This window comes from Amaranthus tricolor, chromosome 15 (genome assembly GCF_026212465.1).
Source record: "Amaranthus tricolor cultivar Red isolate AtriRed21 chromosome 15, ASM2621246v1, whole genome shotgun sequence".
Lineage (NCBI taxonomy): Eukaryota > Viridiplantae > Streptophyta > Magnoliopsida > Caryophyllales > Amaranthaceae > Amaranthus > Amaranthus tricolor.
This window is the reverse complement of record NC_080061.1, coordinates 3,826,977-3,846,103: the sequence shown is the minus strand read 5'-3', so window position 1 is coordinate 3,846,103 and position 19,127 is coordinate 3,826,977. Positions and strand designations below refer to the sequence as shown.

The 19,127-nt window shown below is 32.6% G+C and overlaps 2 protein-coding genes and 1 non-coding gene across 3 annotated transcripts; 1 reads left to right on the top strand and 2 right to left on the bottom strand.

Annotated features, from left to right (window-relative positions):
* Positions 1-763: 763 nt before the first annotated feature.
* Positions 764-895, bottom strand: LOC130802006 (U6atac minor spliceosomal RNA). Its single transcript, XR_009039725.1, has one exon. It is a non-coding gene; the product is annotated as a U6atac minor spliceosomal RNA (small nuclear RNA).
* Positions 896-991: 96 nt separating this feature from the next.
* On the top strand, positions 992-4,149 carry LOC130800741 (uncharacterized). The gene is made up of 2 exons (XM_057664349.1): positions 992-1,330; positions 3,382-4,149. Exons 1-2 carry the CDS (start codon positions 1,038-1,040, stop codon positions 4,028-4,030), a joined length of 942 nt encoding a protein of 313 aa, XP_057520332.1. The 5' UTR covers positions 992-1,037; the 3' UTR covers positions 4,031-4,149.
* Positions 4,150-4,297: 148 nt separating this feature from the next.
* LOC130800740 (protein ABCI7, chloroplastic) lies at positions 4,298-11,737 on the bottom strand. The gene is made up of 3 exons (XM_057664348.1): positions 10,526-11,737; positions 7,357-7,616; positions 4,298-4,800 (listed from the first exon to the last, which is right to left on the bottom strand). Exons 1-3 carry the CDS (start codon positions 11,408-11,410, stop codon positions 4,479-4,481), a joined length of 1,467 nt encoding a protein of 488 aa, XP_057520331.1. The 5' UTR covers positions 11,411-11,737; the 3' UTR covers positions 4,298-4,478.
* Positions 11,738-19,127: the final 7,390 nt, after the last annotated feature.

The following is a 19,127-nucleotide window of genomic DNA, read 5'->3' as shown; positions in this document are numbered from 1 at the left end:
TAAGAAAGGAGCGCTCACTATCGCACACTCCATTCTAATACTTAATGTTCTTGAGTTTCTTGCATCAATATTCAGCGACTAGATGAAGAATCTATGATCATAATAAATATATGAAGTGTATATATAATTTAGAAGATATTCAAACCTTTCTTAGCAAGGATGTTGTTCTTGATTGGATTTCAATGCATGTAACTGGTTATGACTCTGGATATGGATAAAACAGAACTATGCCCATCATATTCAGCTTCTCATTTGTGCATTGAATTGTGCTCCTAGTTAGTTGCTGGGATGTGAGACAATCATATTATCCATACCAATTCTTTTCAATGTTTTTCAAACTCTTATACCTATTTGACTATATCCAATTCGAATACGTGTTTAAGTGTCTAACTTGGCTTATGAAAAGTAATACTTTGACCAAAAAAATAAAACGTCCAAGTTCCAAACTCATATATGAGTGTCATGGATCAGACATAAATTTTAAAATAAAATGAAGAGCCCAAATAATAAAAGCTCTTTTTCGGTATAATTAAACATTAAAGTCTAAATTGACTTAATTTGGAAGGCTTAAATTTTGTAAGATAAATTTTATAAATTTCTTAACATTAATGTCTCATGTCTCGATGATTAACATAAAATATCCAATATTGGAGACTAATCAATAATTTTGGGAGGGTGTTAAAAGAGAGTAATTTTCTGGAGCTCTTAGTTTTTTTAATTCTAAAAAGAGAAATTAATTTTTTTTATCAAAAATACTAAGGTTAAAAAAATTGGGTTAGAGATCCACCAAATGTGGGTAGCCTTAACCGGATGTGTATGGGTTACAAGAAAAGCCCGAAAGCTATTCCCGTCCCTGTCAGGGGAGATGCCAACCATCTCTCCTTTCTACGAACACAATTAAGTTAGTCCAAATTTAACTTATAAACAAGTACATTTATATGTAATCTTCCGATGTGGTACACCTCCTAAGTTACTTAAAATTACCCTCAAAAACCGAACACATTTCCCAACAGAAACTGAAAAACTTCTAATCAAAGATGGGTAAGCGAGGAGGTAAGAAGAAAGCGAATAACGGTAAAAGTATCGCATCATCCTCATCTCTTTCTATTAAAGAACAAGCAAGTGGAAAGAAACAATCCCATAATGCTAAATCGATTCTTAAACTTAATCACTTTCAGAATCTGGCTCAGTGGGCTTCTTCTTCTTTACCATTTCAATGCAACGATGAACCTTCAATGGGTTGTTTGGGTGCATTTTTTGGTCGTCGTTTTGCTGAATTTGGGGAGTCTTTAGGAATTTCTCCAGGCCCTTCTCTTTTTTCTTGCCAAAGGTGATCTCTTTTGTCTCCTTTTTGATTTTTTAGTAGTTTTTCGGGGTTATAGATTTTAAGTGTATGTTCCCAGATGATTTTTTTTTGTGTGTGTGAAGAAAGTGGGCATACCATTGATTGTTTGAAACTTTGCGTGTTGTTTTGTTGTATGTGGGATTAGCCCTAATTAATGAATATTGCTCAATTGGTTTATTTAGGTGTAAATGAATGTTGAATACTGAATATTACTCAATTTGTTGTTTGGGTGTATATTGAGGTTTAGTTGCGGTTTTTCTGCTTCAAGAAATTAATGTTATTTCAATTTTGGCTTTTAACAATAATTCACTGTAAATTTAAAGCAAAATTTTTGTATAATGAAATGTTTGGGCAAGTATAAGGGGGTGTTTGAGAGAGTATTGGGAAAAGTTTCTTATAGTAATGAATAATTGATGCTCATATTTGAAATTATTCTGGACTTGCTGGAAAAATTGTTTGGTTGTAGTGTGCTTTAACTGAAGAGGGAAATTTTAAGGCTCACTAATTCCTGTTATGATTTACATTTGTTGTTTTTGGATTGATTGTGGCATTGCTGTAATTTTAATTTCACATGAATGTTATTACTCATTGTCCCTTTGAGTTTGATATCACAAATTCAAATGGACAGAGGGAGTACTCACTAGGCTGTTATTATTGGAACTTTAGGTGCTTGTATAGAACACAAAATGTTGTGTGAGACGGTCTCTCCATGAGATGCTCTTTATACATGGTCTAAATAGCCCGCTAATACAGACTATACAGTTATTAGCATATGGACTCCTTGTTTTGATGTCGTCTCACCAAAAGACAATCCCTCACAAGAGTAGCTCTTTATAGAATTCATTGAACTGTAAGATGCATTACTTGAAGTTCAGTAGATTATTATTTTGGATTGTGTCAAGTCTGTCAACATAAACATTCAGGCTAAGACATCAGTACTGTAGAGTTAGTTAATAGATTGTGACTTGCTTAGGGCTCAATCTTTGGAGCTTAGGACCCTGGCTCTCTGCTAGTAAATGAGCTTCTGTAGGGTTTAAGGCTGTGTTTATGCTGTTTCCCAAATTGAGGGTAGGACAATAGGGAAGGAGGGGGAACAAATTTGGTGCCCAATTTGGACAACAAAAAACAGGAAATGGGTGATTGATATAATTTTGTTCACAGAGCTCCTACAAAAACAGCAACATGACAATCACTTAGTATCGTCTTAAAATGTCTTACACACTTCAGTACATGCTTTGCCATGTTGCTGAGCTCTCAAAAAGGAAGGCGTAGGCTCTTTTATAGTTTGGTAAAACGGCCAAATAAAACTGATCCCCCATTCGTTTTCACTGATTTTTTCACAATTAGGTTATGATGTTGATCCTTAGATGAAGCCTTACGATTAGCTATTTGATTAGTTGTCTAGTTGTCAGTGTACATTTTTGTTCTACAAGAATGAATGGTGATATAGAGGTCGTCTTATTTTAGATTTCTCTTTTACAGACGCTCCAATTTCCGAAGAACATTACCATGTCATTATAAATCGAAATATAGTCTTTTTTTGACCCGTCTCAACTCTCAAACTAGTTGCCTCTTAAAAAGGAAGTTCTGCCCCAGTCTTAGCTTTCTAATAAAATTATTTACCTACTCTAACCCAATTTTTAGTGAAACTTAATATATAATCTCAACATCCCGTGTACTTCCTGAAACATACTCATTCTCTTTCTAATACAGCTCTTGCAACAATCTACCAAACCTAGTTTTTGGAAGGAGGGGGATCAACTCTATGTGGCATCAAATTTGGGACAGACATGTTGAATTTGGGACCAAAGTTAATGAGTTTCCATGCAAAGTAAAATTGGCAATGACCTTCTGTTAGTATTCGGTGCCGTTGTGCTGATGTTTTGCAGACATCTTGATTTTTGGCTTGTTTTTGTTTACGATCTCGCAAGTTTCTCCGATCTTGTTAGTTTGATTATAAGGTCTTTATTGCAATAAAATACAAGTATACTGTGACTTTTGACTTCTGACTCGTGAATTCCATCTAATTTTTACAGATGTGAAACAATTCTCCAACCTGGTATCAATTGCACTATTCGAATTGAAAAAAATCGAGCCAAAACTAGAAGGCACAGCAAAAGTAAGACAGCCACACAGAATAATGTTGTTTACACATGCCACTTCTGCTCTCACCGGAACCTAAAGCGAGGAACTTCTAAAGGGTATATGAGAGAATTGGCTCCTCCAAAGCCCAGTTTTTCCAAGCTTAAATCTGCATCACAGACATGTGTAGCGGAGAAAAGCAATTCCAGTGATGTTGAAACTGCCAGAACAGCCGACTCCACGAACTCTGCATCACAAACATGTATGGAGAAAAGTAATCCAAGCAATGTCAACAGAACAGCTGAAGTACCTTCACCAGCAGTAAGCAATACCAGTATTTCTCTGTCAGTTACCCAATCAAGTTCACTAGCCAACAGCGGTGCAAAATTATTGGATAGTAAGAAGAGAAAAAGGAAAAAACCAGAACCGAAGAAATCAGCAGATGAAAAGCTGGTGAACTCAGCCCCAGCAGATAAAGAAAAACAAAGCGGTGCTTCACAGAAAAGGAAAAAGTCCTGGACTACTCTGAAAGAGATTGCAGAGAATGAACAACATGACAGGAATCAGCGGTTCACAAAATTTTCAATTCCATTTATCTTGTAATTGCGTTGGATCACTTAATTTAAACGCGAGGCCCTGTAGTAAAATTTTGTTTGTCACATTCGGTGTAATCACTAATCAGGTTGGTTATTAGGAATGTCCATTTTCACGGATTTGTAGTTTATAATATCAACCTAAACACTAATATATAAAAACAAGAAATTTGAGTTTTTAGAGCTTAATTTCTTATATTCAATGGAAAAGAGCTTCAAATCACCTTGAGGCAAACAAGGAATGTGCCACTTATCGCCTTGGTAAGAACGCGTATTATGATACAACATCATATATTGCTCATAAAAATCACAAGCGGATTACATATGAAGAAGCTAAATTATTGTTAAAATTAAAATTGGTATTACCAATCTTTAAATAAATTTCAGAAAGACAATTGATATGATCAACATTTACAATGTCAAAAATTATTTTTGGCGTCTAATTACACCATAAGTCGTCACGCAGAAGACTTTATTTTTGTAGGATCGAGTAACTCAGTGATGCGACTCTTGGTCTTTTCCCTGACATGAGCGAAAGGAATTTGGTCAATAACCTCGGCACCGAAGGAGAAAATAAGCGCCCTTCTAGCAGTTTCTAAATCAATGCCCCGAGCCTGGAAATAGAAGAGCTGATCATCTTCTAGGTCACTTATAGCAGCTCCATGAGAACACTTGACATCATCTGCTATAATTTGAAGATTGGGTTTCACATTTACTGTTGCCTGAGGTACAAGCAGGAGACTCCTAGTCAGTTGCCCTGCATCTGTTTGCTGAGCGTTTCTGCAGGAAAGCAAAAGGTTGAATGCATAAGAACCTCATAGACATGTTATTATGATGAAAATCAAACTATAAATCAGGCAATTCTAATAACTGACTGACAATTATGATCATGTGCATATCAGGGACTGGGTAGACAGTTTTGTATGATGTTGCTATATATCATCTGTGTGCAGGAAACCACTTCAAGCCAGAGTCGAGTGAAGAGTGGAGAAAGGAAAGGAAAATAAAAGGAAATACGAGCATGAAAAACTGAAAAACCTCCTCTTTGAGGGAATTAAGAATAATGGTATGTGTTTTTGATCGATTTCCCTTGGAATTATCATGCTAAAACGAACATTGTAAGCTTATCAAAATTATAGAAGTTTATGAAAGCTCGTGTAATGAAACAAGGCCCGAAGGTTGCTGGGACGAACTGAGTAAAAAAAAGCATTTGTGTTCAAACTTTGATGGTGAAACTTTCATGATTATATAATGCACCTTCAAAACTTCCATTGGTATTTGTTCCTCTGCAACATTCATCACTTTCAAGAAATAAGCAAATCACGTCATCTACAAACTTACGATTAATTATTGAAGATTCTATGAAGTATTTTACACTTGCTTCACTTTCCCCTTTCTAGCAAGCTTCCTGATTCTATGAACTATGATGCTGTGATTAGGAAAAAAAAAATTCAACAATATAACATGAACAGTCCCATCCTAGTGAACAAAATAACAATAGCATGCAAGGACACCAATCTAAGACTCGGTATTACCTAGTTTGTGGTTCACTTTGTTGGGTGCACACATATTCTACCTAGTGTTCCGAACTAAGCTAAAACTGTACTGCACCATCATGGTTATGAAGTCCCACATTTCAGATTACTGATAATGGGAAAATTAATGAGACATAAGACACTTGATGCTGTCTAGGCTTCTATAAATGAATCTTTAAACCAAGCAATTGAACCCCTTGAGCTTGATTGATTTGTTTTCAGAAGGGCTTTCTGCTTGATGCATTTTCATTAGTTTATCCACTATAGATGCTCGACACTTTCTAATCCGCACAGTCCAGAAATCCATTACACAATGATCAAGTCTACCATGAAATATCGCATGCATGACGCTTGGCATACTGAACATGTTTCAGTTACACTCAACATAAGAAATATCATCCTCAGCAGCCATGACGTATCGTTGTACCTATTTGATACGATATAAGAGACCATTAGACGTCTATATCTTCATCTGCAAAAAGTACATACTAGTTCTACATGACTTGCTACAGTAACAGTCACCTAGGTTTGATCCTAGTCTTATCCATATATTCTCAAAATCTAAAACTACTTGGTTATGAACTATTCCTGCAGCTCCTTTAGACTTTCATGGCAGCTAGTGGACCCTCTGAATATTGACAAAATGCAAGTTTTCAAGGACAATCTTTCCAGCAAAATCAGCAATGGAGTCAAAAAAAGGCATCAATGACTTAGAAGTGATAAAAAGCACATTGCCAAGGGGAGATTAACATAAACATAAAATTGACAAGACTGCCAAGTACAAAGTGAACCTCGAAAAATGAGATTTGACTGCAATAGTTACGTTCATCTAAAGAAGAGAAAAAAAGGTTCACAAGAAAAGCTCCCATCAATTTCAAAAACTAAACTAACAACATTCTTTCAGAAAAGCATTCAATATCAATCTACGGCAAAGTTGAAAAAGATACATTATTTACTAGGTTTCACAAGAGGGGAAACCAATTTTTTTATCTTCGGCATTGCTAGTAAAATTATGTCCCAAATTAACTGATACATAAGGGCTTAGCTCATTTTTAAGGAATGTAGGCTCGGAAGTAGAAAACTTGGGCTGGAGTCTGGATAGTAGAAATGCATTTGAGTGAATTAAACAAAATGTGAATGTGTATCAAAGCACATTACGTTTAAGGTTTGGTGGAACAAAAAACTCACAATAAAAGAAAATGTATTGATCAATTTGGGATTACTCGAAAATAAATCTGAAATCAGTTGATTTGGGACAAATAGGGTACGAGTTATTTGAAGATAAACTAATGATTTTTTTTCAGGATTTCTGCAAAAAGGAGTTGAAGTTCAACATTCAAGGCACCGTTTGGCTCAGCTTCACAATTACTACTATTACTAATGTATCTCAACATGACATCATTAAGAACTCTTTCTGTCTAACCTAGCAGTAGCACAAGCCATATCTGAGCAAAGATGCTACTATCCAAAATTCCAATCTTGCTATTATGAAAAGTTAACTCAACAAAAGAAGTTCTATCATAATTGTTCACTAATCGAGGCATTTATGCTTTGCACAATGATGAATAACATCATCGAAATATGTGGATTATAGATGTATAGCAGCAAGGCTGTAAAGTTGAGTAACCAAAATCCTTTATCGGATACTTCGACTCTATAACACGTATGAAAGTGATATATCGATAAGAGTAACAAAATCACAGAAACAATATGAAAACGATCAGTCCTAATTCCTAAGCATGCCAGATAAAGATATTTAAACAAATGTTTTTAATAAAATAAAAAGATAAAGAAAACTCACCTAAGTACTTTTACATTCCCATCAAATACAGCTTGACCATGTGGATGAGCCACAATGCACTTGTGAAGTTGGTTTGTATAACCACGTGGGTGATCTAAAACCAAACTGCTATGCAAATCCTGTGTCTGATCATTGATAGATAGATGCAATGTTGATAATTCTGTAACTGTATCTGGGCCGACTTGCTGAACATGGAGATTGTGTCGGCTCAATTTCCCACCAGAACTAAACTCTACAAGCTTATAGGTGCTAGCCGATTCCTGCAGATGCAACTACAATATTAACATCGTAAAACCAAGATTCTGTCCTCAACCAACCACCAAAGTCCTCATCCTCATAAAAGAAAAGGGAAAACATTCTCAAACATTGATCATTGACAAAATGTACTAGCACAGATAAAAATAAAGTGCTAGCAGTAATGGGGGAGGCTATTATAGCAGGTAAAGTACAGTGTAACTTTTGACATAAAATAGAGATAGCATAGATAGTCAGATATGTAGCAAAGCAGACAAAAGAAAAACAAGCGCAAATAGTTGCAATAAAATTTAGCTGGAACCCATGACATGAAAATTATTAGACTAGTAGGCAGTTAATAGCACCAAATTGTGACAAGGAATTAGGGATGCAGATTCCATAGTTACAAAGGTAGCCCCTCCAAGTACCGATCTTATAAGATCTGCCAAAGAGAGACGCTCACACACGCTTCGCTGCAGCCTTAAATTCCAAAATGGCCCAAGGGGGCACAATTGACTAAAAGACAATCTCTGCAAGAAAATGCACTCTTCATTTGCGAAGCCAATGGATTGAGCTTTGCATTCCAGATTAGATTGTCATAAGCAAATTATAGCCATCTTGTCCACTTCAAACTCCTAAAAGATTCTTGTTTTGTAAAACCCTTCTTTCTTTTCATGACTAACTTCAAATTGAAACTCATCCAATCAGAACTCTTTGCTTCATTTTTTTTAATAAAAAATTTGGTATGGAAACCCTTGATTTTCAAAACTCCTAATCCCAAAAATATGTACATAATTCTACATGCGATGGGGATATCTTAATTTGTTTGTGACATGAGCAACACTTGGGTTGACTTTTTTTTCAATATTTAACAAGTATTTTTACCTTTTTTAGTGCAAGAACATCACATTTTACTCCATTGCCATTAAAGTGGCTCCCACCAAGGGAGAGGAAGGGGGTTCAAATGTACGCAAAGAAACATACTCCTTCACTCAAAAAATAGAACTCTAAACACTATCAATTTTCCAAGCACTCATTTAGTTCTCATAAAGGTCATAATCTCCACAACCTAATTGACAGATTCGTCTAGGTTTTCATACAACTTCATAATATTCCTTTTGCCCCTTTGAGTTAGGGACAAATAATATTTTTGTCCACCCCTTTGCTTTGGAACATTTCTATTTTTGATAAGTTGGACAATGGTCGTACATTGTCTCTCTGAATATCAACACATCAACTCATTCTCTCTTCATTTCATCCACATATTACTTTCATCTACTTGTTTTATTTTTGTTAAGTTCTTCTTCTACTCTACCAATTCTTCAAAAGGTACAAAACCTCTTGACAACAAACTCAAAGGGGCTGAGATAGTATTTCATAACTAAATAACAAACTTAAAAATTGGCTAAGTAGTCGGTTCTTTGAAAGTTAGTTTTAACATTTCCAATTTTGATTATGTTTTATTGAGGTCCTACATAATTATGCCATCCACTTCCTTTATTTTTATCTTGTTCTCCCACTACTCTACACCAATTCTTCGAAAGGTAACAAAATCTTTTTCGAAAGGTAACAAAATCTTTTGGTAGCAAACTCAAAGGGATAAAAATAGTATTTCATAATTCAAAGGACAAACTTAAACAATTGGCTAAGTACTCAGTTCTTTGAAACTTAGTTTTAACCATTATTAACTAATTTGCTATCTGATTTGCAACTTGGAATATGCAACTCGGCCATAATTAGCACCAAGTGCCTTAGCTATTGTTACATGTATCACTAAGAGTTAAGGTTCTAATTGCACCAATTATCATATTCAGAATTAGGTGCAAGCATTCGAAGTCCAAAATGATGATTAATGATGTTATGTTTAATGTTCAATGTTTGGAGATGTTTCATCTTACAAACGTGCCGAGTGAATCATATGTTGAACTTTGTTAGTAGCATAGGCACATGAAAACAAGACGTTGTCTTCTAGAAACAAGATAATAGCTAGCAACGACATAGACAAAACCAAAGATAAGTCAACATGTCCTATTGACGAACCGATGCCTATTTTGGTTCAATAATACACATAATTGAATGTGCATAAGTGTTTTACGTTGTTGGGTGAGTTAATTATTTTTCTAGTTCAATAAGAATTAGTTGTTTTCTGATTTATTTAGGACTAGGTATTTTGATGAAAGTAGGTCAAGTTATCCAAGTTTGATTAAAGTAAGTTGCTCTCGTTGGATTAGAATTATTATTTTCGTTAGTTACAATTACAATTTTAATGTAATAAGAAGTTGGACTTCTATACGGTTCGAAGTAATAGTTTTAAAGTTACATATACATAACATAACTTTTGTAAGAAATTCAGATTTGAGATTTTATCGAACATGGATTTAATGTTTCTTGTTTCTTTTGGTGAGTGCAAATCAGTAGTAACAAAACCAATAGCTTTTTAGGTGAGTGAAGCCATGAGATATATTGTCCAACTACTTAGGTGTCGAGTATTCCACAAAAGTGAGTAGAAGAGGGAGCCAAAATTAGGGAGTGATCCTTACTAATGCAGAATAATATCTATGAATTCGAGCATGTGTTCCACATTTAACAAGTTTCCGCTCAAAGCACACCAATTAGTGAGTGTTCCTAGGTGATCGGTGCACAGCATCCACTTAAGTTTTTATAAAAATCAACACTCATAAAGCCACATAAACCAGGAAATAGTATCACAATCAACGCACCAAAATCAGAAATACCATTGCATTGGCTAATTAACATAAGAGCTAAAAAATCAATGACATATCAATGCAATAATGAAAAACATACTTCTATTATCTGAATAACAGTTTTAATTTCTAATTTCACACTACAATATTAATAAAGGGAATCACATATTGCTAACTAATGCAAACTCTAATTACAATAACAAGGTAGTAAAATGGCAGAACAATTATACCTGCCTAATTGAAGTCCACTTAATATGGGCAGCTCCCAAAGATTGTGTTTGAACATAAGAATGGTTTACAGTTGCTCCTTCACCAATGATCAACTCAACAACAGAATTAGTCCAATAACACTTATTATCATCATCACTCACAAACTCCTCAACTATACTCACTTCTCCGCCTTTCTCCACCAACACCAACACCCTCGGATTCGAAACCGGCAACTTCTTTGACCCTAAATCACTTCCTTTCATTGAAAAGTACCTAAAATTCAAAGGATTCTCAACCCTACACCCTTCAGGCACATAAACAATAATCAAATCAGGTGCACCTACCCCATTGAGTGACCAAAACAAATCCCCTTCAAAATTAGCCACATATTCAGACACCCTTTTCAAAATACCCTCAGAATTTAACTTTGACAAACTACCCACAAACACACCTTCTGGTAAACCCGACAAATCCGATAGAGAATCCAGCATAAACCCATCAATTATAGTGAGATTAGGGACGTGGGTATTTTCCAAAATGGAAGAAAAATCAAAATCCTGAGGTGGTTTAGTAATAGGTTGAATTTCAGAGGATTTAATAAATGAGGTGTCAGTAAATCTAAAAGGTTCATCTTTCCTTGAAGGCCATGATAAAGATAGAAGAGATTCAGAAGACGAATCCCTTAATTTCTGTAAAGTTGAGGGAATTGAAGATGATGAAAGAGCATCTTCAAAAGTTTCTGCAATTTGGAGTACAAATGGGTCAGAAAGAGCAGCCTTTGGAGTTAAAATTGAAGCTGATTTTGGAGGAAATTGATGTTTTGTTTTGAATTTAAATGAATTTTGATGAGAAAAGAGTGAATGGAGTTGAGTGGAGATATTGGGAGTTAGTGTAGAAATAGACATTGAGCATGGAGATGCTGCAAGTTTTTTTTGTAATAGTGGAAAAAGGTCGACAAAATTGAAACGACGTCGGATGGGAATTGAATCGAGAACAACAATTAGGAAGAAGAAGAAGAAGAAGAGAAGAAAGCCAGAGAGTAGAGACGATGAGGGTTCCGGTTGCTAAACGCCGGTAAAACGGCGAAAATGAGGATAATGTGGTAATTATGCTATCTGCATTTTGTGGGCCAATTTTTTGGGTTTAGGTGTGGTAATTTTAGTGGTTTATGGATTGAAACAAACTGTGCTGCAATGCCGGGTTTTGGCCTTATTGGTTAGGCTGACTGGCTGTGTGCAAAGCAGTCTACGGCGTAAGGCTCTATTAACATAGGGGTTTCAGAAATTTATTTTTATACTTTTTTTTTTTTTTTTTTGAAAATACATATATTTATTTTACATGAGAGTAACAAGTAATATAGAGTCAAATATTATTAATTGTTTCAAAATGTGTGACCAAATAAGAAAAATGCTACCGACTTATGTTATACTATCTCTTTTTCGAAAATCTCACTACCGTTCAAAACTTATATATTGAATAGTTGGATAGTAAGTTTAATCAATGGAAAGATCTTATCATATAGTAGTACTAATTATATTTTGATTTTTTATCTTGAATGGTTAGCGTCTATAAGATAAGATAGAATGACACATAGACCCCAAAACTTACGAGACGGTCCTGACTGTGTGTTCACTGAGACTAATCTGACTGTATGTACACTACACAAATCCAGGTAGAAATTTTTTAGACATTTGTATCACAATCAAAAGACACAGGGGAATATGAATTGAATATACGAGTTTTATCTTAGTTAGAGAGTAACATCACTTTTCTAGAAAAAAGGTCATGATTTTGATTCTCACCTAACTTTTTTTCATTCAATCCCATAATAAAAAAAAAAAAAAAGGGAAACGAGTGTGGCAATCGACCATCGATTATTGGTTGTTGACTGTTGGCTTGTTTGGCTATTTATCAACTCGTAGCATTGAGTTATTGACGTCTTAATTGACTATTAAGTCATTTTATTGAGATTGGTATTTAAGTCAATTGTTATTAAGATGTTTGATTGAAATTCTTGGTGTAAAATAAAAGGAACAGCCTTAAATAGATATTGGTGCAAAATTAAGGGACGAATGGAGTATACTCCCTCTCTCATATACAATTTTCATCTATTTTTATTTTGAAAGATCCTATCTTATTTTGCATTTTTTTCTCTTTTGGTAATGGTCTCTACTACTATCTTTTAATCTTATCAACAAACTAATTTATTTTTTTTAATCTCATTCATTCTTTTAAATCTCATTCATTCACTTCATTAATCATTACCTCACTTGATAGTACAAAAAATTAATATTTGCACCATTTTACAAGAGGTACAAATTAAATAAAGTGAAAAGAGTATGTTTATTGACGTTTTAATTGAATTAATTATATAAGTGATGAGTTCTTTTAAACTTGCTATATAATAAAAAAAATAATCAAATTTTTATTTTAAATATCGTATATGTATATATCTAGAGTTTTTTCGGCGCAATGTAGCTATGAGAATAGTTGTTTGTTGTACAATTACAGTTGTTAGATAAAAGTAGTTATAATGATAGTTGTTATATATAAGTTGTTAGGAGAAACATTGGAGAAAATATTTAAATGCTAATTTTGATTCAACATTTAATATTAAAACAATGACTTTTACCACTAAGTATACTTAAATATTATTTACCCTTTCAATCAAACTCGACTTGAAATTGAAATAGATGGGATCAATCATTTTGAAAAGTCTAGATTCACGTGTGTGTTTCCGATGTGATTGCTAATTCCTTTGAGGCTTTGAGCATGTATGGTGATTAGTGATTACCATTGATAATGCTCGTTGATTTTATGTACCCTTTTTAAATAATTGGAATTGGTACAAAAACATTAGAAATATGACTAAAAGTATCAGACATTCGACAAGCATGCAACATACTGTCCCTAAATAAACATTTAGTTTTATCTGGAACAAACACAATTTAATATTTATATAGCAATCTTTGACCAACTTATAATAATGTATTTATGTATTTTGTTGGTCTCACTTATCTAGTATTATTTGTTATTTTAATTTATTTTATTTATTTTGTGGTATTTTAGTTTTGATTAATGACTTATCACTTTTTTTTAATTTTATCTATACATTTTAACTTTTTTTAATGTCATGGTCATGATTATCAACCCAATATCTCGCAAAAAGTCAGGATCTGAAAGGAGAAGTATCGGAAATATCATACTCGTACCCTCTCAAGCGAGAGAGTAGGAAGAGAGTGTGAGAAAGAGCACAATCAAATAAAACCCACCAGAAGCGGTGCAAAGATTTCAGAAGCTTTATTTATTTTTGCGATGTCTTTCAAAATAGGGTCTTTCATTGTATCAAAAGATAAAAAAATTTTCATTTCAAGAAAAATAATTCAAGACAAAATGTATTGAAATATTATATTCTAGAATTACTTTAAATGTAAAAAAAATTTACAAACAAATCATTTAAAAAATATCGCTCAGGAACAGACCTTAATAGCACCATTAAATATATGAGTCTCCTTATTTCTGAAGGCTCTAGACTGTTGACTATCTAAAATAGCCTAAGAATCAGACATGAAAAAACCCGCAAAAAGTGAAAATTCTGCATCATACAAATAGACGAAATAGCGTATTGTCAAATGTGTGGCACGAAACATACATAGTTTCACACGTATAATCCAATTTTCCAAAGCATGCTAGGTTATGATAATGGTGACCAAAAGATCTTGTAAACCTATCCATTAACACACAAATCTTGACCCTTGTGTTTCATGTTTCTACTATATATAATATCAATCAATGCAAGTACATACAATTTACAGTGTTTGAGTTTGGCTACATGTTCTCGTCCCCAGACAACAGTTAGTCATTATGGACCTACAATATGCATAATTGGTACTTCAATTATGCATGTTATGCATCTACTATCCAACATTTTATAATGGCGTCTCTTTTATATTTTTCTTGTGACTTTATGATCTCTAAAATATACGGTACATTCTGAAATATATATATATATATATATATATATATATATATATATATATATATATATATATATATATATATATATATATATATATATATATATATATATATATATATATATATATATTTCCTCCGTTCCAATTTACTTGTAACATTTGCTTTTTCACGCAGTCCAATACACTTATTTAATTACGTATAATAAAAAATTATAAAAGTTTAATATTTATAATCTTTGCAATAAGACGAATCAAATAAGATCTCACTTGACTATGTTTTAACTTATAGATTAAAAATTAATTACAAATTAAAAATGATGAATGAATAGTACCTTTTTACTAATGTTGTAACTAATATGGAATGGAGCTATATATATATATATATATATATATATATATATATATATATATATATATATATATATATATATATATATATATATAAAAGATATTTTCCCTATAGAATTTTTAATTTCTAACATCATTAAATCCTTCAAATACGTTATAATTATGACAATTCAACTAAATAATCTTTTTGTGATATTTATATGTAAGTTTTGGTTCGCCTCAAAACCTTACTTTATCCTCTTGTCTACGACCAAATCATATCTTGACTTATTGAGTGTGCTTTAAAATGTGTGCCTTTTTAGTTAAATTTTGACTTTTGACTTTGAATTGGTCAAACAATCAAAAAGCATTTGGTAAATATATTTTAGGATAGCTGACTAACTTTTAATCCAAATCCAAAAAAGACCTGTTTTTCTCTAACAGACAATCAATAACTAACAATTAATATTTATCGAACATCTCCATAAACAACTAATTTAAACAGTATGTCTTAACAGATAACAAAAAAGCCAACACTACCCACTAATCAAATAAATTAATAACCAACGATTAATTATCAAACGCCTAGTTATCACCCCTACAACTAAATCAAACATGCACATATAGAGAACACTTTAGGCACTAATTAATAATTAACTATAAGCAAAATGTTAATCTTTGTTGTCTTTTAGGGCCTAGCTTGTAGTTTCCTAGCTACACTATTTACTTAGTGTCATACATCAAACATATAAACACCTTTCTTGCTTTCCACATCATGCTAGGAACTATTAAGCATAAGCATAAGCATACAGTTTTTCCCACTAATGATGTTCAGTCAATGTAAAAGGTTAAAATGTTACCAAAATAGTTGTAAATGTTCCTTTTTGGACATTAATGGAGAGCCAAATGATAGCCACATCCTCGTATGTCATCTTCATCATCTCTCAATTAATGGGGTTTCTAAAGTGGTGTTCATATTAATATATTCAAGCATGTTCTCTTATATTGTTTCCTATTATTTTCACTGAGCTTGTATTGTATGAGAACGTTTCACTTTAATAGACTAAATAAAATATTACTTAAATTTATCATATTACCTTTTGTCATACTGGTTTTATATATCATGTCAAGAAATCAACACAGTCAAAAACTTTAACTCAATCAAAATATGTTATATACTCTAACAATATGAAAAAAATAAGATCACTTTACTATGTTTTTCTTATTGATAAATAATAAGAAGTAAAACGATGTAGTTCGAGGAATAATAGTTACTATGCAAGCAGCAACTAATTTGAACTTAGACAGGTGATATAATTTTATTAGATATATAGAATTGCCACTAATATAAAATATTGTTTCTTGTATAATTATAAGATAAAACATGGATTAACTCAAGATAATAAGATCTTAATAACAATTGTTAGCACTGATGAAGAATTAATGTGAATTTGTAAGCAAGTTGGGGATATTGGCTTCCATGTCATCAAAGGAAGAAAGGTGCCGAAAGTACATAACAATGCTGACAGGATAAGTTTGTTGCTTCAACTTTCTGAATTCTAATTGTATTCAAAAGCCAAACCTCCAAATTCTCCTTTCCATTATTTCATGTTTGTAGACTAACTCTTTTCCATTTATTGGCTATTATTTTCACACTTGTCTTACAACTATTTTATGTATTGTTGTACTTAGTGACAACATCTCATCAACTTGCTGCTCATTATACGTACAGGGTCGTCTTGGAAATTTCAGTGGTCCTGAGCGAAATTAATTTGTAGATTCTTAAGAAATGACATATGTTCGATTATTTTTTATAAGTTGAGTGATGGTTGATAAAATATTATATGTTTTTCACTTAAAATATAAAAATTGTTATACAATAGTCACTAGTACATTACCCATAACTTAACACAAATAATTAAAAAAAAGTAGCTATTAACTTTCGAAACATTAGCAAAAAAGCGATGAATTACTCAAATATGTAATTGGATCCCTCAATTGGATAGATAAAACAAATCAATACTTATTTTACATAAACAAAAAAATTATGAGCACTCTAAAACCGGGTCTTAAGCGGTAGCTAACAAAACTAACATTAATAATTGAGCTAGAATTAAAACAAATAAAAAAAATGACAAATGGTTAAAATTTTAAATAGAAATTGACCTAAAAAATCAATATGTAGAATGTAGTTAAAGGCTAAAACGGAAAAGGGAAAAGAAATGTAGACTAGTAACTTAAATATATGTCAAAAAACTAAAAAAGGAAAGCAAAATTGTGAACAAAAGGAATTGAATCACAGACATAAGAAACAATAAGCTAGTAACATACCATCAAGCTTTGACCGATCACTGCAATTGTATTTGCATGAGCATATAAAAAACGAGGCCCTGTGCAGGAGCTCCGACAGCTCCTGCTCATGACCGGGTCTGTATACGTACAAGGTATAAACTAAGCTAAATACACTCAACTGTTAAAAAACCGATTCAACTAAAAGTTTAGAGTTGATAATTAGATATTTGTATTTATGGGTTCTATACCAACACTCTAGAAAAAAAAGTGTTAATTATCTATTTAGAGTAGTCGACCAAATTCTTTTTAAAATCAATTAGAAGAGAAAAAGTACGTATTATAAAAAAAATCTCATTGACGATACCAATTAAAATGAAATTTTGTTTTCAATGAATAATGTTATATATGTTGAGTGATGAGCAAAGATACAATGCATTTCGTAATGTAGTTGTTTCTTAAGAAACAAAAGAAGCACTGACAAAACATGAAGCTGCTTAAATAAGATGATCTTCGACGGAGATGATGTTAACTCTTAATAAAAACACTTCATATTTTAAGTTATAATAATCTGAATATACTTTTACTTGAATGATCGATATTCCCTCCGTTTTAGCACCATTATAACATTTGATTTTTTGATATTATTCATGGTCCACTCTTAATTTGTATTTTATTTTTAATCTATAAGTTAAAACACAGTCAAATAAGATCTTGTTTGTGTTGTAAGATCGCCTAATTCTTAGGGTTTTTTACGAGCTTTAATCACGGATCGAGAAAAAGAACAATGAGGGAAATGAAGATGGTGAAGGCCAAATGAAATGGGCTGTTTTTTTTTTTTTGTGTTTTTGTTTTGTTGATTTTCGAAACAACAAGTAAATGATAGTGATGGCTAAAATCGAAACTCATTATGAATCCACGTAGCAAGTAACGACACTCTTAAGGCACAGGTGCATGCGCCAAATACACCAAGCATAAGAACTTTTGCAAATACGACTCTAATCCAAGAATCATACAAACAACGGGGATTTGAAACAAACGTTTTGAGTTTTCTTTATCATTAATCAACTGCTAAAAATGTATAATAAAAGGAAATAAACTAACTCGAAAACCGACTCCCCACAAGCCGTGCATAACCGGCTGAAGTGACGTGTGGGAGTTACTCCATGTGGCCGGTTATCATTCTTTGATAATCGTCCATTTTGTGAGTAACTTCTCATGTAACTTCCACCCATTAATGCCTATTACAAAATCGACTCATAACCACTTAATAATTTAGAAATAAACTACTTAAAAACCGACTAATAACTTCCCTTGACTTCCTAATTTAATTCAGAAAATAACTCCTAAAAAATCTAATTTGAAAACCGAAAATAACCACCTATTTTCCTTATTTTTTGTTTAATTACATGGAAATAACTACCTAGCTATTTGGACTAAAAATTAAACTAAGTAATTTAGAAGCTAAAGCTGTTGGAGGCGTGTGTCTTGATTGTTCGACACTTCCTTGCACACTCTTAGTGATCAATTGCACCACCTCATTTCTTTCAATTCATCCTCGCTAACAGTTTGATTCATCTCAACGTAAAGATTGTTAATATCAACTTTTTATAATTTTAATAATACACAATTAAAGATATTAAGATTTTAATAATTAGTTTTAGATAAACATGTCCAAATTAATTAGATATTGCTGAAATAGAAGGAGCATTTGTGTAGGCGAGGATATCAAACCTACTTAGTACTTAGTACTAGCTAGCTTCCTAGCACTTAGTCTACTAATAGGATTATGAAATTAAAGTGAAAGTTTTTTTTGGGTTCTCTTTCGTTCCACAATGAGTAAGTTTACACACTTGTGCGGCTCTGCCAACAAACTAAAAATAGTAATAGAAAATAAAATAAAAAAACATTTTATTGCAATTTACAACATTGTCTCGTTATTGCAAGGTTGAATGAGGCTAATACTTTTTTCTTGTTTGTACTGATGATGTTATTGCCATAAGCAGCAAACTAAAGATTCTAATTTATA